This window comes from Oryzias latipes, chromosome 14, assembly GCF_002234675.1.
Source record: "Oryzias latipes chromosome 14, ASM223467v1".
NCBI lineage: Eukaryota > Metazoa > Chordata > Actinopteri > Beloniformes > Adrianichthyidae > Oryzias > Oryzias latipes.
Genome location: NC_019872.2, coordinates 4,792,503 through 4,815,544, shown reverse-complemented (window position 1 = coordinate 4,815,544; position 23,042 = coordinate 4,792,503). Strand labels below are relative to the sequence as shown.

At 36.6% G+C, this 23,042-nt stretch overlaps 1 protein-coding gene across 12 annotated transcripts in view; it reads left to right on the top strand.

Moving 5' to 3' along the window:
• rapgef6 (Rap guanine nucleotide exchange factor 6) overlaps positions 1–23,042 on the top strand; it is a 120,130-nt gene that overhangs the window by 70,358 nt on the left and 26,730 nt on the right. For all 12 annotated transcript variants that reach the window (XM_020708658.2, XM_020708661.2, XM_011483175.3 and 9 more), the window contains 10 exons: positions 5,861–5,992; positions 9,758–9,938; positions 11,053–11,189; positions 13,206–13,364; positions 14,142–14,294; positions 17,370–17,534; positions 20,261–20,368; positions 20,638–20,841; positions 21,750–21,858; positions 21,945–22,188. In XM_020708658.2, the coding sequence (XP_020564317.1) occupies positions 5,861–5,992; positions 9,758–9,938; positions 11,053–11,189; positions 13,206–13,364; positions 14,142–14,294; positions 17,370–17,534; positions 20,261–20,368; positions 20,638–20,841; positions 21,750–21,858; positions 21,945–22,188 (1,592 nt within the window). The remainder of the gene's footprint in view (positions 1–5,860; positions 5,993–9,757; positions 9,939–11,052; positions 11,190–13,205; positions 13,365–14,141; positions 14,295–17,369; positions 17,535–20,260; positions 20,369–20,637; positions 20,842–21,749; positions 21,859–21,944; positions 22,189–23,042) is intronic.

Below are 23,042 nucleotides of genomic sequence, written 5' to 3'. Positions count from 1 at the left end.
GCTGCTGGGATGTGGTTTCTGGTGTGGTAGCACACTTTGCGAACAAAATCAACTTACTGATGGCTTTTGAGATGGGAGGGGGGTTACTTTGTGTTCTCTCTGTTTAAAAGTGGATTGACTCCTTAGCAGTAAAACAAATTATCTTCTATTAAAAAAAAAAGTAAAAACTCCTACCTTAAAATTTTCTCTGAGTTTTGTCATGATTTTTTATGCTATCACACTTATAGATTAGTTCATTTAAGGATAGAAACCTGGGATTCTATGATGGAATCTGTCTTCCCTGATATGGGATGGCTCATGTCAAGGCAGTTTGTCACTGCTGACATCTACAGGCCAGCTTTGCTAGTATCAGGTCCCCTTTCTGTGACCCTTGATCTACCCCCATCCTGAGTTTTTTTTTTAAATATGAGATAGGTGAAATTCTCAACAAAGCAGTGATAAACCTCTGCTTTCCTAACCTCTCTCAGGTTAGGGTTGAATTGACCATATCGATCTCCTGCTGTCATCTTGGAACAATTCTAGTTATTTTTCAAGCTTTTTTTAGTAACCGGTTTGTTCTATATTCTTACTGTGAATTATGCTTTTTTCTTGAAGCCATCAGCATTTTTGAGCCGCTGTCTTGTCAAATTAACCAATAAGTGGTTTGACTTTAATTTTTTCTCTCTCAACTTTCACTAAACATAAAAGTGCAGTTTCCCCGCTGAGCCCGTCTGAAATATGCACAATTCCTCTCTATCATCATGTTGTTTTTAGACAGCATACTTGTCTTTAAATATTCATTGGGCTTTGTTTGCTATTGTTTGTTTACAGGCTTTAATCACAACCCTCGCCTGGATTCCTCATCCACATCCTTTTTTAATTACTCTGCTGAGCCATTTATTATCCATCATATTGTTTTTTAGCATTCATTATTCATTTCCCTTATCATTTTGTTCTGATAAGGGAATATGCCTGTTGTTTATATTTTTGTTCCATTTTAAATCTGTCATCTCTTCTCTTGATCTTGGTGTTTTCATGGTTTTTGATTTTACTTCATTCTCCTCATCAAAACTAACTTGAAATCAACTATTTATTATATTTCATCATTTGAAGAAAGGAAAAACAAAAGTTTCCCAACAAAGTTTTCTCTAAATTCAGTAATTTAGAACTTTGTGGCAAAAATCAGACTTTTAAATGTTCAGAGTGCTATTATAACCACACTTACAAACGTATCTTTTTTACTTTTTACTTTTTGCATCCACTTTTGAGTAAAACCAATACTGCATACTTTTGCAATATCACGTTTTTATTATCTTCATTTTATTCAGATTCCCAGAAGCATTGTGCGACTCTGCTCTATAAATGAGAGTGAAGCAAGTGTTTTCCACAGGATTTGACTTAAATATCCATTTTATCATCAGACAGAACGGATAAATGTTGTTTTTGGAATAGCAATGCATTTTCCATAAAAAGGAGGGTTCTAAAATATTGCTCAAACTAACCTTAAAGACCCTGCTGGGGTCCTCTAGATACCCCTAGACACAAAAAGGGGCATAACAGCGTCTGACTCAAAACTGTACATCTGGATAGCTCCAATATTGCTTGCCATTTTTGTTGCACCCATAATATTAGGTTGGTAGCGTGAGGGACAGGGGAGAGTTTAAACTAAGAGATCATGGGAAATTAGGGAAGGCTCACTCCACACCAACAGTCCCGCCCACAACTCAGAGGTGAATTTCTAACGAAGTATTGCCAGTCTGCAGAAAATGTGTCCTAGAAAACGACACTGAACAGCACAATCATAATTAAAAGACCACTGGGAATCCAAAGATGATCGCAGTGGGACTTTAATTTATTTTAGGTAAGAACTGCATTAAGATAAATGCTGATCTGTGCTTTCATTTGTGTTTTTTTATATTGCCATTTAGATTAATGTGCACATATTTTTCTTTTCATCAGCTACATAGCTCAATTTATGCACATTATTTAAGCTACCTGTAGAAAAATCCTAAAATCATCTCCCTAAACTAGTCATTTGAGCAGCTAAACAAAGCCAGCCTGAATTTGGACACCTCCAGGACGTCTTCATTGATTCTCCACTTCTTCTGCCTTTTCGGCTTACGTACATGAAATCTTTCTTACACCTCTAAAATGATGTGTTTCAGCCTCGGAACCCCTATAATTGTGCTGCCTCCTTGACATGATAGAAATGTACAGTCGAAGGAAGCTTCAGCATTTATATTTAATCTCCTAACTCTCATCCTTAATGCATGAGGAGAATGGGAGAACCCCTTCACCTCCACCCCCTGGTTTGGCCTGCTGGGAGAGGGAAAGAGGGGGATTAGGGCTGGATTAAGTGTGTGGCGTGAACAGGAGCCACAAGGCCTCCCTTCCTCCCCCCCACCTTCCCTCCATCCATCATTCTCTGGTCCAAGTGCAGGAGCTCGCTCCCTCTGTTCAATCCTAACACTTGCACTTGAACCTGCAGCTAATTGATTTTTGTACATGTTTATTTCATGTCTCATGTCCGAATACATGTCCTTCATGTATAAGGCATGAATTGACATCTTTATATTTTACTGGCTTTCTCTGTAATGCTATGTCACTTTGGGTAAGACTGTTAAAGCCAGTGGTGGGGAGCCTTTAACACGTTTCCCCTCCTGTTTTCTCTGTTAACTTTCACAGATGGATTCCTGAACTGATCTTTATCCTCTTTCAGGAATCCAGTTTAAGCCAGGAAACAAAGGAGGATAAGCTTCTTTTGGTAGACCAAAGAATCACCCAGCCAACAAACAAGGCATCTAACCATTGCAATGTCAATTATTCCCTTTAGTTTAGTGGAAAGTCAATCTTAATCTAAAAGATGGTGTGAAGGGATTTTTTTAATTATTTTTTTTTGGCTTTTAAATTGTAACCTATCCATTTGGTGGGTCATAGCAGCATCAGTTGCTCTATTTAGCTTCTAAAAGGTTTGGTGACACACTTTAAAAACGAGACAAAGAGTTTGGATTGACTTTGTTGATCCAGAATCCTGGTTTTGTGTTTTGGCAATACAGTACAGCCATCCCTTGTTTATCGCAGGATTTAGATTCTAAAAATGACCCGCTATAGGTGAAATCAGCAAAGCAGACACTTTTTATCTCTTGTTTAAACACCCAAGTTCAAACCTTTGTAGAAAAATACGTCTAGAATGAAACTAACGATCTGCTTGCAAATAGATTTTTGTAAATTTGGCAAGTTTAAGTTCTATGGATTTCTATGGCGCCTTAAAATGGCCACAATCAAACAAGGCACTGTACATTTAGAGTTCGAAAACAATGAAAACAACGGCTAAAAAGTTAAAACAATTAAAGATCAAAAGTATGAATAAATGACTTAAAAATGTAAAAATAAAAGCAAAGCAAAACAATAAAGCAGTGAAACACAAACAGAGCAGAGTCTCGTGCTGCGTCAAAAATCTGACTATTAAAAATGGGTTTGAAGAAGTTTTCTAAAACTGAACACATTTGTACAGGAGAGACGGTGCAGAGAAGATTGATGGACAGTGGTCTACAGCCAATCAGTACGCAGAAGGCAGTGTGCCGGGGAAAAAAGCTAGACCAAGAATGTTGAACCATATTATACTGAGGAACCTCATCTCATCAGCCTGTTACTTTTTTCACCAAACTTTTGTTTCAGACTGGACTTGAATTCTTTCTGAAAACATCAACAATGTTGTAATTTTAGCTTAATCTAAGATGCAAATGTTTTAGTCAGTTAATAGAACAAAGTACAACATTTTTCTCTTCTATTGTCCCTTTTACCTCTAAAATCTATCCTTTTGTAGTTAAAAAGTGTGCCTTTAACCTTGTGTTGTTGTTGGTCCTTTCTTTGTGTTACTAATTTTCCTCTCGGTGTGATGTTGTTGGGCATGTGTGCCTCCGTGTATGAATGTAAATAAGCGTGAGAGCACTCATGAGTACTCCATCATTTACAAATCAATATGTTTTTAACACTGATGACATTAGCAATCGCTCACTGTCCTCCCTCCTGTCCTTTCTCATTGACCAAGAAACGCAGTGAACTTTTAATGAGGCATGTTGGGTTAAAGACGGAAGCAGGGCTCAGAGAGGGAAGATGTTTGCGTATCCGAATGGACTTTATTTATAAAGCTGATGTTTTAAGATTGCATTGTGAGTATGAGTTATGTAAAACTGTACATGACGTTTCATGGATGGGCTTAATAGGAAATTTTCTTAAAAGCTCATTTGGTCAATAATTAAATCTTAATATTAGAATTTCGCACTTCTTTTTTTGCAAGTGTCTTCTTTTTCAGGTGGCATTGTGTAAATCAGAATACTAGTACTTATTATTTAAGCTAAACAACAAAGTGACGACCCAGTTACTTTACCTAACAGGTCAAGTTATGGCTTTTAAACTCCACCTCTTTTTGTGCTCTTTCTCCATAGAATCAAAGGTAGAGCACCTTTAATGTTAATGAAGTTGTGCAACACAACAGGCCTATTAGGACAGAGTAGTAAGGGGGCAGCATCCCCAGACTCAACGTCTTTAATATTGCATGTTGGCACCGCCGTTCCTCGCAGCTTCATTTAGCCTGCATTTAGGTTTGTCGCTGCTTTGCTTAGCAGCGATTTGAGTCCAGGAGGGACAAGGATGTCTGATGTGGCGATGGAAGAGGCATGTTGTAGGTTTTCTTGGTGTGGTAGGAGGACATCGTCCCTCACCCTGACTCTGCCCCAATCCCAGCTGGTAAGACGTCAGATTTAAAAGGTCGGCAGGTTTTTGTCTGAGCAGAGACGGCTGTTCTTTATACCTAAATATGCCTCTAAAAAAGTAAAATAAAAGATAATGAAGTAATTTTAGACCAAAACTTACACTAAGCGGTGGCTTCTAAACATTTTGTCAAAATAAAAATATTATATTAATTTCTTCGCTTCTCTGTGCACTTATTAATAATTAATATAACTCTTAATTAAACGGTTGATGTTTAGATTTTTCTGTTAGTTAAAAAAAGAAGGGAGTGTTGATTAATCGGTTATGTACTCATATAAATTCATGTCATTTTTCATGTTCAGCAGCAACTGTCACTTATACCTTTTACAATAAAAAGTAATACATGTTAGTTATCATTGCGTCTAATTGTGTATACATTTTTTGTTGATATATTTTTTGTTTTGTATAGTTGAGGGTGTATACTTGTGGATTTATGGAGTAGTTGACTATTTTTCTGTGTAAATCTGCTGATACTGATCACTATTGGGGCTCTCTGCATTGTCTCTGCTAATCTCAGGTGTAGCAACTGAATGACCAATATTTGCAATGCAAAACCTTTTTTTTCCTTTCAAAAGCACCTCATAATCATCTGTAGTCCCTCGATTTAGGAAGATTGTCAGTTTTTTCTTTCTGTTTTTGATTTTTCTGCATTAATGTTTAATAAATGGGAGTCAGATCCTAACGTTTCCTTATCGTTACAAAGATCTGCAACGTTTATTGGAAGCTCTGTCTGTTGCAGTTGAATATTGACACATCAGTTGTTTGTTATTTAAGTGGTTGAATGATCTGTTTTTCTCCTCGACAGAGCATGTTTGGGTGAATCCTGCATGAAAAATCCTGACATTGAAACTCCATTTAATTTTTCTAGCACATCAGAGTTAGTTTACCGTGTCATTGGCCTCCAGGATCTTCAGCCAACACAAGCCACAACAGTTTATTACTTCTTGATTTTATTTTCAGCATATCCGATATATTTTTCTGGAGAAAATATCAATGAGTGTCACTGTTTTGTTTTCCTTTGTTCATCGTGAGTGCGAGAAAGTGCAACCTTTTTTTGCTTTGATCATTTTGGTTCTCATGCTCTAATCTCTGCTTCCTGTCTGAACAGCTTCCTGCTGACCTCAGTAAGATGCACCTGACAGACCACGCCCACCAGCAGGCAATGCACATGCCTCCCAGCCAATCAGGATGCAGCATCGCCAGTGATTCAGGGAGCAGCAGTCTATCAGATATTTATCAGGTGGGTCTTTGTAAATGTTTTGACTTTTTATTGGAATACACAAACTAATGCAGTAATTTTTTTCTGCACTTGTGTGAAGTTAAATATTTGTTTTCTTGAAATCAATTCAGCTACTTTAAAAAAAAGATTTAAAACAAAAATGTTCCCGTTAATCATTAAAAGACCATTGCATATATATTTTCCTGCTTTTGATTTTCTGTATTTCTTGCCTATCACTTGTCACTCAACCTTCCTATAATCCTTCTCTTCTGCCTAATTATGATCCATCCTGGTGGCTCGTCCGCCAGTACGCCGCCCGCTGTGTATTAAAGGTCATGACTATGAGGTTAACCTTTCTAGATTTCTCATATACCTGTGCTACAGGTATAGGGAACTACATGGCATCATAGAAGCTGGGTTTTTGGACAGTTTTTACTGGTTTTTGATTCTCTTTCCAAGCAGAAAACAGTAAGGTATAGAAGAAGTATAAATATGAAATCATATGATTTAAAATATTTTAGTTTTGAATCTTGACCTATTTCAGTGCGAACTCAAGAGAAAGTGACAAAAGATTTTACATTCAAATTTCTAATAATACAAAGAATGTACTGTAGCCAAGTGCTCATATTTAAATAGCTTAAAACAATTTATGAAAAAGAAAGACATGCTCTTTGATGTTGGTGCATTATTAGTAATATTTGATTAAAAACGTAAAAGTCAGCACTAGTTCTCGTCATTTCACTACTAGAAATATACAAACTTTTTCTGCTTTGTTGCAATCACTGCAAGTCCATTGATTCTGTTTTAAAATTGTAAAATTGTTTCTTATCCTTTTTTCCAGCAGTTTCAAGCAAAACGTTTACTCAACTCCCTTATTACAAGTTAATATCGTCCCTAACGTGACTTGGTGTTGTATTTTCAAAATCGAAAAACAAAGGCTATCAGAATCAGCCAACGATTGTTTGAAAATAATTGAACTCTTGTAATTTGCATCCCTGAAAATAATGATTTTTCTGAACACCACATCAGAATTGTACCACAGTGTTGATCTTGAGGTTGTATGTTGAAAGTATAGTGGGGTTTGCTATAGAAAAAAAGTCCTAATCTTGATTGAGGTGTTTCTTTCTGCAGGATTAAACACTGTCAGCTGACATTTATATGTCAATGTAATAAAACAAAGGCTTCTAAAATGACTTTTATAATTGGAGAAACAAAAGGTTAATCTAGTTGTTGGAAGTCCATATTCATGGATCACTGAATGATGGGCAGTTAATATCCCTGTGTTTAAAAAAAAATGATGTAAATCTGTAGCATTGATGCATGATCAACCTCAATTCATTAATGCCCGTTGTTTTTTATATAACTATCTGTAACCCTAATTCTGTACAACAGCTGGCTGCTAACAGGAAGTCTTTTTATGTGCTTCCTCTAGAGACCAAGACATTTCACTTTGGCTGGAGACATTCCTCTCCTAATGGAATCTCAAAACAAAAAAAAAACACCTTCCATTTCTAATCACAGTTGTTTTATCTTTAGGAATTTTTGCTTCTACGTCTCCTTAAGTTTTATGTCACTCATATTTAACACATTGATTTATTGCTGTACTGAGATGTTTGGCTTCATTTCTGCATCACTTTTTTATGCATCACCTACGGTTGCAGATCTTAGTTACAAATGCTTCTGACCCTTGATGTTAATTTTTATTGTTAGCTTTTTGGGTCTTGCAAATGGTTTATTTTATTAGCTCGTGTGATCTTTACACACAGCTACCCACAAAATGTATGAGAGATATTGCTAAAGAATGCACTCCCTTATTTTTTTAAGGCATGGGCCGCCACTAGCATCTCTTCCTCTAGCTATCTTGTGCCAAAACGAACAAACAAACGACTGCTGACTTGGTATTGTCATAAACAAATGAACATTTTCTTAGAGTAAAAAGTCCCAGCATGTTTTAGGAGAATCTCTTCTTTTTTTAAGTTTGCTATTCAATTCAATTTTATTTATGTTGCCCAATTTTACAACAATAGTTGTCTCTATGGACTTCATACTGGTAATTGTATAGTAAACATAAAATCATAAGGATCAGGAAGTCATAAAATTCAATAGGTAAATTCTAAATAAAGTAACTAAACAGACTAAACTAAACTGGGCATCCCTGCCCTCCTTAGACCAGTGCTTCTCAATTATTTTTCGCAAGCCCCCCCCCCCCCAAAAGAAAATGTTTCGCGCCCCCTCCCCCCACCCCCCATGCCCCCCCCCCCCCCCCCCCCTACACACACTCGCCGTGGTGACCATTTTTTGGGTTAGTATCTGAAAAAATTGTGTAAGTACAGTATACTTAAAATTGTATCTTTCAACATTGACAAAAGAAAAAAGCAATAAAAATCCACTTTCAACAAATATTAACTTTATTTAGCCACAGAAACCCTGTTCTAGTCTAAAACAGAAAATAAGCTTAAAGTGCCTGAAATAAAAGAATCTGTCATTCCTTATTTAAACTAGAAACATTTTGACCAACTGAACCATTTGATGCAGAGAAAAATAATTCAATCAATAAATAATATTAAATGTGAATTGATCTGAAACATTAACACAGCAGCACCAATATATTTAACGTTTTTAGTCTGAAGAAACAGATAAAAAACATTGTGCAGATTTTTTTTCTAAATGATGGATTATTTATTTATGGTGTCACAAAGGTCAGCTGTTTTCCTGCCTGTGTGTGTGTGTGTGTGTGTGTGTATATACATATATATATATATATATATATATATATATATATATATATATATATATATATATTTCCAGACCCCACCCCCTTCAAATTTGGTAGTATTAAAGAACCTCCAATGTCCTCTGTAGATACCAAAATGAGTTAATTCAGTAGCATGCAGTGAGTGGGAAATGTCCTCTAAAGAAAACACTTGTATTGCTAGTAGTAAGTAGGATATTTATTTCTATTAATTTATTTAGTTTTGTCTTCTGGCTTCAGTTTACAAATTAAGTGAAAGAAAATATATCACTAAAATTAAGGGTTGAGCAGCTGCTCCTTTTTCTGTATTTTTTCAAACGTCTGTCTGAATGAGTTTCTAAAAGCACGAGTTTCTTTGGGACTGAACTTGGACCAGGCTCTTGAGAGTTAATCATCATGCCCCTAAGTAGCCCGTAATGCATTCTGGGCTTGTTTCTTCTGCTCTGGAGAGGTAAAAACCTGTGCACAATGTTTAGTGTATTCCGTTTTTGAGAGTAGAGATGGAGCTAAAATCAGTGCAAGTCTGCCTACTCAGAACAACCAACAAAAATCAACAGATGGACTGCAGGGCTGGCACTACCCACGGAGAGCAGACCCTTTCACCCTCTAGGTTGATGGTTCAAATCCCAAGTGACCTCAAACGCCTCTTTCGATTCACACTCTGCCAACCATCTGTCTGCCTACAGGTTGTGAAAGGAGCCGATGAGGCTGCATTTGAATATTTAGCTGGTGGCCTCTGTGTTTGAGGCTGAGACTTGGTGTCGGGGTTTCGCTGAGGGTCGCAGGTACAGCTGCTTATGTGTACGTTGCTCATTGGCCATAGATGCTGGATCCATCCTCAGTCGATAAAGTGTAACAAAAAAGACATAAAATTGCATTTTGCTGCAAAAATATGTTGTGTAACACCGTTTTCACTTTTTTGTGGCCAATAGCTCTCTTCTTTAATAAGATTTGGCGCTCCTTAATTTCTCATTTGATGTACCATCTCTGAGAATGTGACTTAACCATTGGACAATATTACCTTTTTTTTTCAGGCCACGGAAAGTGAGCTGGGAGACGTGGATCTGTCTGGACTTCCAGAGGCAGCTGTAGACAGCGAGGAAGAAGAGGAGGAAGATGAAGATCTGGAGAGAGCTTCGGACGCTCTTCTTGGACGAGATGTCGTCAGAGAGTGTCTGGAAAAAGATCCAGCTGACCGGCACGATGACGACATTGGTGATCAAAATCCTCCTATTGCTCTTTTTGAACATTCCCTAAAACCATTATTTAGAAGAACTACATAAAAATGAAAGTCTTCACCAGAAAAAAATAAACCAAATGAAATGTTTTTCTGGGATGCATATGGTTTTGCCAGATTTATAAATACTGTGATTTTTAGTTAAGATTAAATTATTTTTATAGCAAACAACAGACAGGTGATTTTTTTTTTTTTAAATGGAGTCTAAGCGGTGCTGCTCTTTCAGTAATAGGCAACCAGAGAAACATGCTCATTAGTGAGAGCCTGTGGTGTCTTAGAGGAGAAGGTAAACACATCAGAGAGCTCAGAGAAGTTGTGAGATGGCCTGCTGAGTACCTGCCTGGAGTCTGGCCTTCTCCTGGCCTTCACTCGAACTGCCAGAGCACATTCTGTGTTGAGGGTTGTGTAACCAAGTGGCTCAGTTGATAACAGGCATTCATTGCTGTGTGTTTTTACACTTTATTCACAACCGCAGTCAGAATACGTAATGTATTCAGTTTGTCATGTTGCAAAAAAAATCTAAAAAAATTCAGAGGGAAATTTAGAAAAGTATCAAAAGTCCACATATCGAGGGGAAAAAATGGAAAGAGGATAAGATGTTGGCCAGACTACGAGTATGGTGTGCAGTTTAGAACAAGATGGTCAGCCTGTGGCTTCAGCAGCAGAACCTGACACAGAACAAAGACAAACAATACATTTACAAACAGGGTCTTAGAACAGTCACAATTTTTTTTAAATAGTGTAAGACTTATGCATCTTTTTATTTACTCTGTACATGCATCAAGCTCCTTTGTTTACCAATTTCTTTGTATTAAGCCAAATAAGGAAAATCTAAGGTTTTTATAAAAACATTTCAGAGGAAAGTGTATTTGTTTTGTAAAAAAAAAGTTCAACAGGATTAAATAGTGAGGGCTACATAATAAGGAATAGGACAGGCAAGTTTGTTGTGCACTCCTTAAAGATTTTTTTTAAAAAAAGAACCCACTGCCATTATTTGATGTTGTTTCAATGGCTGCACATTTCTTTGTTCATAATCTATTTTTTCCTCTTTGCCTTGTATTCACTTTCTGTAACCGGTTTTCTTCCGTTCAGAACAACTGCTGGAGTTCATGCACCAGCTGCCAGCGTTTGCCAACATGACCATGTCTGTCCGGAGGGAGCTGTGCAAGGTCATGGTCTTTGAGGTGGTGGAGCAGGCTGGCCATGTCATACTACGCGACAAACAAGAGGTATGGATGAAAACACAAAGAATTTGGGGAAAACTAAGCCAAAAGAAGCAACTTTAGTAACAAAAACTTGAAAAGAAGACTTGTTTAATAGATTTTTTTTGACATCTACTATTGTTAAGTTGTCTGTGTTGATGAATCATTTTCAGAGTAATTAGAAAATGAATAATGTTTTATTACATCTGGTTAAATAACACAGTTACACTGAATCATTAAGATAAAAAAAAAATGTCTTCTATATATATATATATATATATAAAACATTTACTCTAACTCGATCTAGAATAAACGGTTGTTTATTATGTTTGTCTTTTGTTCTGCAAAGATGCAACTGTAGGAGATACACGTCTGAACAACATACATTACAGACCAAAAGTTTGGACACACGTTCCCATTCATTTGAATGAGAAGGTGTGTCCAAACTTTAGGTCTGTACTGTACAAGCATTTGATGATACTTGTTTCCAAATGCACGCACCCTCTCCGTCATCCAGTCTAACCAAAGCTTCTTCACACAGAGGCTGGTGTGGTGTGCAGTCAGAGCTGTCAGTCACGATTACATGCCTGAGAAGCTGGAGCGCTCTCCCAGCTGTTTTAAAGAATACCATCAGAACTGACAGGGTGATAAATGACTGAAAACTACTCGCCATTTAGCCTAGGAGGACCAGAACACACATCAGCATGAGGACACTGCGAATGCATCCACGAAGGTTCAGATGAATGGGAAGTGTGCTGCTCAAAGACTGTCTGCGTCGTGTTGATTGATGGGCAGCTCTGCCTTTCGCTGTCTCTCTGTGGAATCATGGTGAACGTCAGCGCTTGGCTCCTTTCAGAAGTCCAGAGGACTTGTCAATGTGAGAGTAAAAGAGAAAGAAAAATAATAAAATGTAAAAAAAAAACACACACAAGAAACAAGTGCTGGATCCAACAGGGGGCTGCCAGGGACAGCAGATGCTTTATTGACTCATTGTAGCTGAATTTATAATAACTTTGTGTTTACCCATGTCTGGAGGCTGCTGCATTTTTCATCAAGGAAATCCAGAGGCTATACTATACTATACTTTAAGAAATATGGGAAAGCTGTACAAAAAAACTGCTCTCAAGAGGATTTTTTTTACAAGAACGCTTGTGCGATTACCTTTCCCTTCCCTTATATTTATCAGTCCTGAGGAAAGAAAAAAAGGGGGGGAGCCCAAACAGAATTAAACTGGTGCAGACACAGTTGGAGGAGAGGCTAATTGATTTACTCAGTAAGAAAGATCTGGAGAATGAAAAGCAGTGAGGAGGAAACATTCGCCGCAGAAGGTGCTTAGGGCTCGGTTGTACTCCCTCCATCATCCTCTCGCCCTGCAATGAATAGACCACTGCCAGCATTTGACTTTGTTTGAATCTCAGGCTGTTCCAGCTTTAGTATCTATTTCTACCTCATAGATGACTGCAAATTACTTTGCTGTTTTAACCCTTTAATATTCTTTTGACTAAAGTAAATATTTAACCGTTAGCAGGTGCAGAGCTGCTGAGAGGGGCTTGGTGTGGTGCACTGTCAGCTGGCGGTCAGGGGGTCGACAGAAACGCAAAAATAAAACACTGCTTAGAAATAGTAATTGTTTTGGCAGAAATTGATACCAATATTGCTAAATAAAATACAGCAATATTTATTTATTTTTTCATATGCCGCTAGATTAATCGTCTCTCAGTAATATGCAGACTTTTTTCTCCTTTTTGCAGTTTTATTGTCAACGTTTTATTATATGTTTCTGGTTAGCTATACAAAATCACACTATCACACAATACCAGAAATTATTTGCTATTTTTTTTCCTATTTAGCATCTTATCTAAGAGCAGGATATTCTCCTTTTATTTCCAGAATGCTACAGTATTAAACCAAATGAAGCATTTTACACAGTATATCAGTGGAGGCATGTAGATGGACACTTTTTTTTTAAGTAGTTGCTGTTATACCTCAGTGGAAATCTGAAAAAAGGTTTTTTTATTGTCCTGTTTTGTGTTTGTCCTTAAGCTCGACAACTGGCGTGTCATCCTAAATGGAGCCGTGGAGATAAGCTACCCAGATGGAAGAGAAGAAACTCTCTGCATGGGAAACAGCTTCGGCATCTCTCCATCGCTGGAAAAACAATACATGTGTGGAGAGGTTCGCACCAAGGGCGATGACTGCCAGGTAAAGCCGAACGGATGAGCCTATTTGTTAGGAAAAAGGCCGTTTCCAGCTGCTTAAATAGGACTTTTGAGGATCTCCCTCTCATGAGAAGGAGGTGAAAGGTGTACATTTTCTTTTTTGCTATGCTAAGCTCAACTTACTTTTGCTTTATGTGTGCCAGTCTTAAAAATGTCAAAGTTGAGTCTTGTTTTCATTTCTTCTTTTGACCATAAAAGGTCGACCAGCATATCGACTTCCTGAAAACCGTTTCACTTACCTGATGAAACTTGTAGGTTTTCTCTACAGGGCAAGGAGCCAGCGGGTTTCTCTTCTAGTTGTTTAGTTGTTTGACCAAACAGTTTTAAATGGAGCTGGGATTTGAAAAGGGAAACAAGCTCAACATTAAATTAAAGTCCTTCTGTCCACACCGCCCAGTTCCTCTGTTGTGCGCATCATTTCCTTTCCTTAAATGTGCAGGAAGTTGCAGAACTTGTCAAAATCTCCTCTAAACACATTCTGCTCAGCGTGATTCAATGTGAAGCTACGTTTTTGCGGGTTGGCTCAGATGCACAGATGATTCTGTCTTCTTAAACTGGTCCTTGTTTACTTAACTTTATTCACTTTGGACAGAGATTTGAGCTGCTCCTGGTCGTTCCTTTTTTTATTTTATTTCCCATGACTCTGGCTAAATGCTCTCTGGCTTCTTCTGTGCTGTTGCTTCAGTACCCGACCGTGGTGCAAAGCAACATTTTACTCTACTACAAGTTCACCCGCTGTCCCCATGTCATCCTCGACCAGTTTGTCTGCATCGCTAAGGAGGACTACTGGCGTATCCTCAACCATGTTGAGAAGAACACGCACAAGGTGGAGGAGGAGGGGGAGATCGTGATGGTGAAGGAGCACCGGGAGCTCGACCGCAGTGGGACCAGGAAAGGACACATCGTGATCAAGGTTTGACACGTTTTTCTTTTGTTTTTAACTTTATTTGCTTTGTCTTGTAAGTGAGGATAAAAGAAAAATCAAAACTGAGAATACCATAAAAAAAATGGCAGAGTAAAAATAAATAAATAATTAGAATTTGTAGAAGTAAGGTAAGAGAGAACTTAAAAAAAAATTCTGCATTAATTGGATAAATTATTGTAGTAATTATTATTTAATTTTTATTTTTTTATGCTTGAAATACATTTAAGATACTTGAAATAATCAGAAAAATGGTAATCAAAGGGTATGTGTTTTTCTATTTATTTACATAGAGTATTTTCAAAAAATAATGGAAAAAAAAAGTATTCTCCTTTTTTTCATTGTTTCTTAACAGAAATTAAATGAAACGCTTTAACTCTATGAGTTTATTGAGTTTGTAAGAAGAGCTTTTCCTCTGAAATCAGTCTGTAAAAAACATTTAAAGTGTGAATTACTTACAGTCCTCAGCATTAAAGAAATCTCTGAAGTTTTTTTTTCCGAAGTCGTCTAAAAAGTTAGCCGTTATTCTGAGTTTTGGCCCAGGATAAAAGTTTACTAAACTGCATTAGCAGGTTTACACATCTTGATGTAGATGGCAGTGGAACGTTCATCGATTGATTTATTTCAAGCAACTTCAGCAATAAAAACTACGGTGGCCCTGAAGTGCAAATCACATCAACAAATCACTCTACACAAAACATATTAAAGATTCCAGTAACAATTAAAAATAAAAAAACCTAATAAATAAAAACAACAACATCACATCTTGGAAATTAAAATACATTTGTAAGACTCTAAATGTAAAAAATAAAACATTTGGGAAAGCAAAAGTAATTCCCAGTAATCAAATGTTAAAAATGAGACAAAAGAAGACAGCGGAAAAGGTAGGTGTTCTGAGACGTCACTGGATGATGATGTTTGAGTTTTGAAAAAAAAAAAAAGGATGTTTTACCTGACCTGAGATAAGGAGTTAATTGAGAAATCACTAAGCGTTTGCAGTGACTATGGTCTGAAACCCAAAGGAATATTGTCTGCAGGAAGATATTACTCTGCTGAATAATTCCTGGTGGAAAAGGTGAACAAATGTCATCATCCAATTAGTGATGTCCAATAGTACATACTTTTTCCATTTTTTTGTTTTGTTTCATTGTATTTTTAACATTTCATTTAGATTTCTGGAAGTTACTTTTGTTTTCTGAGATGTTTTATTTTTATTTTGTTTCTTTTTTTTTATTAGTATAGTTTCTTTTTTTATAAAAGATTTTTTTGTTTTCATTTATAAAATGCAATGTTGTATTTGTGTAGCTTTTTTAATTTTCATTTTTGATCTTTAATTATTTGTTGGGGTTTAGATATCTGTTAATGTGATTTGCATTTCAGGTTCACTGTATCAAACAAATAATAAAGACAATAAAAATAAAAACTAGATTAAAATATTAGAGCTGTCACTAACAATTATTTCAGTAATCGATTAGTCAATGATTATTGTTTATGTAAAGTGATGGGCACATTTATTTTTTTACGAAAGGGGATGGTGCTGATATTCACTCTGTGGTGGTTTATGTCATGCCAATGCTCGACGTATGGTGCATTCATAAAAATTGAAATTTTACATTTATAGTTTATGTATTTCAATTTGACAGTATAAAAGATAAAAAGTTTAAGGTCCCAGGTAAACTATATGCCAGCACAGAAAAAGCCATAATTGGCTAGCAAGCTATCCAGTTCTTGCGCTCATGCAAACAGCACACACAACCCATTGAATTCAAGAAATATTATGATGTTGGTTCAGATATTTTGAAAAATTCTGTGAAGAAAAACTAAGCTTTTGTTAAATAAAAAGATTCAGCATGACCAGACCAGAATAAAAAAACAGAAATACATTTTTTTTAAATAAAATTGTAAGTTTTTGCCTTTTTTTTTCTTTCTATATAGCTCAAGGGATGGGTTAGAATGATTTAACCACAGGAATTTCTTTCACACTCAGCTTCTTGATAAAACCTCCGTTCAGCCTCTTAAGGTTCTTTGTTGATCATTACAAGGCACCTCTGGCACTATTAGTGTTTGCCTGAGCACTATCTTGTACGCTGCATCGCTATGCCTTCCAAAGCCTTTTGATCCTTTCCCTAAAGCTCCGGAGGAATCCAAGTATTGATCGGATAATGGGTCTGAATGATTCTCTTGGCTGCTGCTCACAAGAAGGCTGTTGGTTCTAAAGCTTGTTCAGTGGAGACGAGTCAATTCACGACTGTTAGCATTTCCGCTTCTCTATTTTGACTTTGTTCTTTTGTGTCAGACAAAAGTGGATGCCTCTCTACTTTCTGTTTCCTGTCAAGTAAATCGTTTTTGTGTTTTTTTTGTCTGCTGCAAGCACCATTAACAAACTCGCCAAAAGCTGTAGAGAAGAAATCACTAAAAATGTTTTGACCTTTTTTCTAAAATTAGGATTTTAGTCCATAGTATGTATTGTTTTTCTTGGTATAGATGAATGTCAGTCTAACCTGTGAGCGCCTATAGTTGCTGTTGTTTCTTGATTTTCTTAGTAAATGACTGACAGCTTCAATCAATAGTTCTGTTTTGTTTTTTGAACTATTTCTATGTACTTTATTCATTCTTAAGAGTTTGTTTATTTATGGTTGGTAAAGTATACATAGCTGATGAGAAGTTAAAAACTGGATAATGATAATTTAGGTAAAGAAAAAGGAAAAGTAAAGTAAAGCCGGGGTGGGATCATGTAAGTTTCAAGCAATCTATAGAACTCCTTTTGACAATCTTAATATTTAAAAGTTTTATTGTGTCATGATCTATGTGCAAAAGAGCTACTAATATGTTTATTTATGATCAAGAATAATAGTTCAATTATTTACTAGTGTTTGTGGATGTCTGTGTATTTTCTAATCAATTTAACTAGTAATAATCCAATTTTTGATAAATCCTTGTATAGATATAAATTTCTGTTGATTGTCCTGCTTTTGGATTATTTTTCTTTTATTGCTTGAGACAAACCATTTCCAAATCCATATCCTCTTTTTTTTCAACATGTATTCATATTTTTGTGGTTGTTAGGGAACCCCAGAGCGTCTGATCATGCATCTGGTGGAGGAACCATCAGTTGTGGACCCTACCTACATTGAGGATTTCTTGCTGACCTACAGAACCTTTCTTTCAAGTCCTATGGAGGTTGGAAAGAAACTTCTGGAGTGGTTTCAGAAGGACAGCCTTCAGGACACGGTGAGTTAGTTTGCTTATCCAGCACCACATAACAAAAAATCTGCAACCTTTCTACTTTCAGGAAATGTAATGAGTATAAAACTGTTCCGATGCTGCTTTTATAGTCTTATACTTCATCCCTTCATTGATGGTCATTGTGCAAAGGTCAGCACTCCTTATTTATTAATGCATATCGATGTAAATCATGTGTTTTGCCCCTCACATGACGATCAATACAGGTTGCAGCAAGGTCAGCTGTCCTTGAGCCAAGTAGCGATTTTCTTCTCTTTGCCTGACTCTATTGGTGTCCATAACTGCTTTAAACTAAAATTAGTTGTGTAATGTCAATGTCCTTTATGTAGCTGTCAATCTGGGTTATAATCTTTGACGGCTCTTGTAGACTACAGGTGAGCGGGACCAGGCCAATGAGTGCAAGCTAACAGAACACAGGAGAGGAAAAACACAAAAAACTCCACTGACATGTATAATCTATCCAGTCGTTTCTTGGGAAGATTCTAATAAATGTAAACTTTAAAAATTATTTTTGTATTTTAATATTTAATGGATTAAAAAAAGCAGACACAATCAAACTCGTGTTTTATGACATGACGCTGAAGTTGTTCTGACAGTTTTTTGTTTTTTCAAATGTATTTACCAGTGAATCATAAATAACTGTTATGATATTAGACCACATGCAAAACTGAACAGGAGCAAACCTATGATTCACTAATAAGTGTTAATGTGACTAAATATAATCTTTGGCACTAAGATAAACATCATTAATATTTAATATTAGTATTAATGAGTTAAAGGACTTAGAAATTAAGTCCTTTAACTCATTAATAATAATATTAGATATCTTATTAATCCAAATAAAGTGGACTTTAATGACAGAAAATTATTTATTATTGGAATTGAGTTGCTTTTTTTTAACCCTTTGATGTAATCCACAAAAATATTTGCCATTTAACTTTTAATGAGAAATAGATTGTATCAATTATAGCAATTATTGGGTGAAGTTTCTGCTCACAGTAAGGTTTGTCTAAGATCCATAAATAGCAACAAGTGTTCAGGAAAAAAAACACCTCAATTATCCACTGTCTCAAGTGTGATTCACTCATTTTTAACATGTTTAACTGTATTGTAGGTAATTAATTACCGTATTTTCCGGACTATGAGTCGCTCCGGAGTATCGGTCACACCAGCCAAAAAATGCATTATAAAGTAGAAAAAAACACAGATAAGTCGCACTGGACTATAAGTCGCATTTTGACGGGAAATTTCTTTGACAAAATCTGAGACCAAGAACTAATAACTTGCACAACCTCATATGACACAATCATAGCAGAATGTTTATCTCATAATTTCACAGTAATTCTTTCTCATACTTATTTATTTATTCCTTTCATGAAGCATCATTGGCCAACTAATACTCTGTTTTCATCCTGTATTTGTAGAATGTAGTCATTTTTATTGCATTTCTGAATCTATGAAATCATTGGAAAATAGAATATTATGTTGTTAGCCTTCAAGATTTTACTGTAAAAAAAAGTTTGCTGATTCTCTGAGTCACTTAACATACTCTTAACACTTAACATACCTCATACATCAAATTGACCCCGGAACATCATCTCTGTTCCTCACAAATGAACATAACAGGAGGGTTAACGATGTATTTATTTCAATTTATTTCTAATGTAAGTCGCTGCGGAGTATAAGTCGCACCCCTTGCCAAACTATGAAAAAAAGGGCGACTTATAGTCCGGAAAATACGGTAATATTATAAATAAATGTTTTTTTATTTTTTTATTTATGAAACGATCTATTTTGAAATGAGCAGGAAAAGCTCTTCTGCTGGCTCTAGTGGAAGGATAATCCACTGCAGGGCAGAAAACATGGACCAAGTTACACACAATTGGTTTTAGGGTTACGTTTTGATCATGATTTTGAGATCAGGGACTCTGAAATGCATTTAACTAGTTCTAAATGAAAGGTTATAGAGGGTTAGGAAAACATGTTTAGCTGTAGTTAAAGGACATGTTTTGATTCAACACAATTTTCATGCCTGTAGATCAGTGTTTTTCAACCAGGGAAATTGCCCTCAGTCACTGATCTAAAAACATTTTCCATCTCCAGGAAATCAGCTCTTTGTTCATCCAAACAGGCCCTGATAAAACACTGAGTAGTTAGGAATATAAAAGATCTTAAAATTACTTTTTCTTTGTGTTTATTTAATTCTATTAAAGACATTTTGAAAAGAATGACGGTACCGCGATTTAGCTGCAGCTATAACTGTGTAAGGAAAAGTCCCGCCCCTTTAACTGTCTCCGCCAATCATTCTTGAAGGCTTAATCACATGTCATCAGTCTGACCAATCAGAAGTGGGGAAAGTCTTCACTTCCTTGTTCTTAATTCTGCTGATAAAGTCGCTCAGTTCTAACATAAATACCAGCTGAAGCTCGTCTTTAGCGGTGTAGCTAAAGCTTTCCATAGATTCCGGTGTCAGACCGTGGAACAAGGGAACAAAACAATGAAGCTCAGAGACGCTAGTCTGTCTGCCCTTTTTCAGTTCAGTTTTCACAGTACATCTCCCATGATGCATTGGCTTAAAGAAACAGCGCACAATGAGTCGTCCTTGTGAAACGTCTTGAAAGGTTAAAGTGTGTCGTGGCTCAAAAAAGGTTGAAAAACACTGCTGTAGATGATATTCAGTCTGTGGAAACGAAGGTTGATGTTTGATCTCATAGGTAACCAGAATCGTTCTGCTGTGGGTCAACAACCACTTCAACGACTTTGAGGGCGACCCAGCGATGACGCGCTTCCTAGAGGAGTTTGAGAAACATCTAGAAGCTACAGTAAGATTCATTCATAATTTAACAAATGCAATGATTCTTTTCCAATTTTGCTTCTGATTGTTCTTTTATTATTTAGGAAATTAGTTGAATTAATTGCTTGTTTAAGTTTGATAGACAGAAAAGAAGTTGTTTTGAGCTAGTGCAGGTTTTATTCCTGCTTGTATGGGTATCATCATTCCATTAATCAGATTTAATCATTTATTTTTACACTTTGTTTTGCTCTGTTGGAGGCACAACCTCACTATTATCTCATCCCCTCTCTGAAATAGAAAATGAAGGGCCATTTGAGGCTGCTAAACATTGCCTGTGCAGCCAAGGCCAAGCTGAGACAGATCACTCTGCAGAAGGCGTCCCGCGAGTCGCCTCTCCACTTTAAACTGCTGGGCGGCAGCGAGAGAGGATTTGGCATCTTTGTGGAGATGGTGGAGGAGGGAAGCAAGGCTGCAGAGACCGGGCTCAAACGAGGAGATCAGGTGAGCAAATGGGCTGTTCTGATGGGAGAAGACCTGCTGGTGCTGGAAAATTCAAAGAACTAGCTCCAAAAAAAACCCCGCTTTGATCAAAATTGTGTTTGTGTTTTTCACCTACATTATAAAATGTATTGTTAAACAAATTTAAAGTATTGAAGGTTACATTAAAGGACTTTTTTCCCCAGTATATTAGACACGAAATATTTTTGCTCCATGGGTAAATTAAGTACCATAGTAGAAATGAGACACAGAAATGCTTTTTTATTTAAAATGTGTAAAAGCTTAAAATACAGTTGACTAAAGTCCAAAGTTTGAATCCTGACAGGAAAATATTTTGCTCTTTGCACTGTTAACTGGGAACCTTTGCCAGAACAAATGAATAAAGTCATGTGATTCTTATCATTAGATCCAGTTTTTTTGCTTTGCTAAATTGATTAAAAAATATATATAATTTTTCTTGAATAATTCTGTATGAGGTTTGACAGTAAAACTATTAAAAAGACAGACTTATTGATAAAGTAATGATCTATTTTTTTTTAAATAGCTTCTTTTTTTAAAGGATTTTTCATTGTAATTGTTTTTACTTCTCATCTTGGTGTTTCTATGGTCTGTTGCTGAATTGCTTCCTAACAAATCTAAACTATGATTTATGGAGAAGTCTTTGCAATCACTTTTTTTTTCTTTTTAGCAAATCCTTTAACCCATAGTTAACCCTAAATGCTAATTATGTTCAGATTTATAAGCATTTAAAAACAACAAAGCAGGCAAATCACACAATCATTTGTGATTGAAATAACAAACTGTTCAAAAGTTTAACAGAAAAGACTGTTTACCCTCCAGATGAATACCGAATTCCTTATCTACATGTACATTTTTCATTCTGCTATGTTCCCTATTTCTCTGTATTTTAGATCATGGAGATCAATGGACAAAGCTTTGAGAACATCTCCTTCTCCAAGGCTTTAGACATCCTGAAAAACAACACACACCTGTCTCTTACTGTCAAAACGAATATATTTGGTGAGTGTTCTTCTCAAACCAATATGGTCATTATAATTCAACAGTTGGGTCTGGGATTAGTCATCAAACATCTTCTTCTCCAACAGTCTTCAAAGAGCTCCACAGCAGAATCCTGAATGAGAAAAAGAACGGCGGCCCCCATATTCCCAAAATTCAGGAGAAAAAAGGCAACCGCTTATCCATCCCTGAGCTTCCAGGAGACATGGAGTTTGCCACAGACCACAAGGCCACTCGCAAAATGAAGGCCAACACTGTGTCAGGAGGACGGAACCGGATCAGGAAGATGCTGGAGAAAACTCGCTTCAGCATACTTCCACCTAAACCTTTCAAGTAAGACATGTTCTCATCAAATTGGAATATTTGACATGGATACCTACAGTAACATTAGCAAAGTAAAAAGGGGGGACCAGAGGAGGATAACCTCATGCTAGCATGGAGCATTTTTCATTGGCTGAAATAGTTTATACATTATGGTATTCTTTGAAAGAATAGGGAGAGACGGTAGTCTTGTTTTTTTTTTTTTTTTTTTTTTTAACTTGTTCTGTCCAACAACTGAGCAAGCAGATGGGAGCTGTGGTCTTGTTTCAAACAAGCTATCTGCCTTTATTTTCCAGTTTGGTAGTGTTCATTGTAAAATAGTTTGGTCTTAGATATGTATCCACTTTGAGTCTTTATTCTCACTTGCCCACAGCAGAGGTAATGTTTTAAAAAATACAGCATATCTTCCTTGTATAAACACTGTCATTCATAACCGTTTACTGTATTGACAACCTTTATAGCGGTTTTACAGAATAGTGTTCATAGTCAATAGTTTGCCCCTAACACAGCCATAAAACTTCCACTTTCGGCGTCTCCCATCAGGGGTCGCCACAGCGAACAAGTCGCATGGTAAATTTGGCAATGTTTTACGCCGGATGCCCTTCCTGACGCAACCTTCTCTAACCGGGCTTGGAACCGGCAGAGGTAGAGAAGGGAACAGCCTGGAGTCGAACCCGGGTTTCACGGACGGAAGGCGCCGCAAACCAGCACGAGCTAAACTGGCTCCCTCTAACACAGCCATAAAGACTTGATTTCTTTTCTTATCCTCCTCCACTTTCCACGACTCATTGAACTCCACCCTGCTGGAGATGGAGCACACACAGCTCTTGCATTGTTAATTAAAGTGCTACGGTTTGTCTGTCATT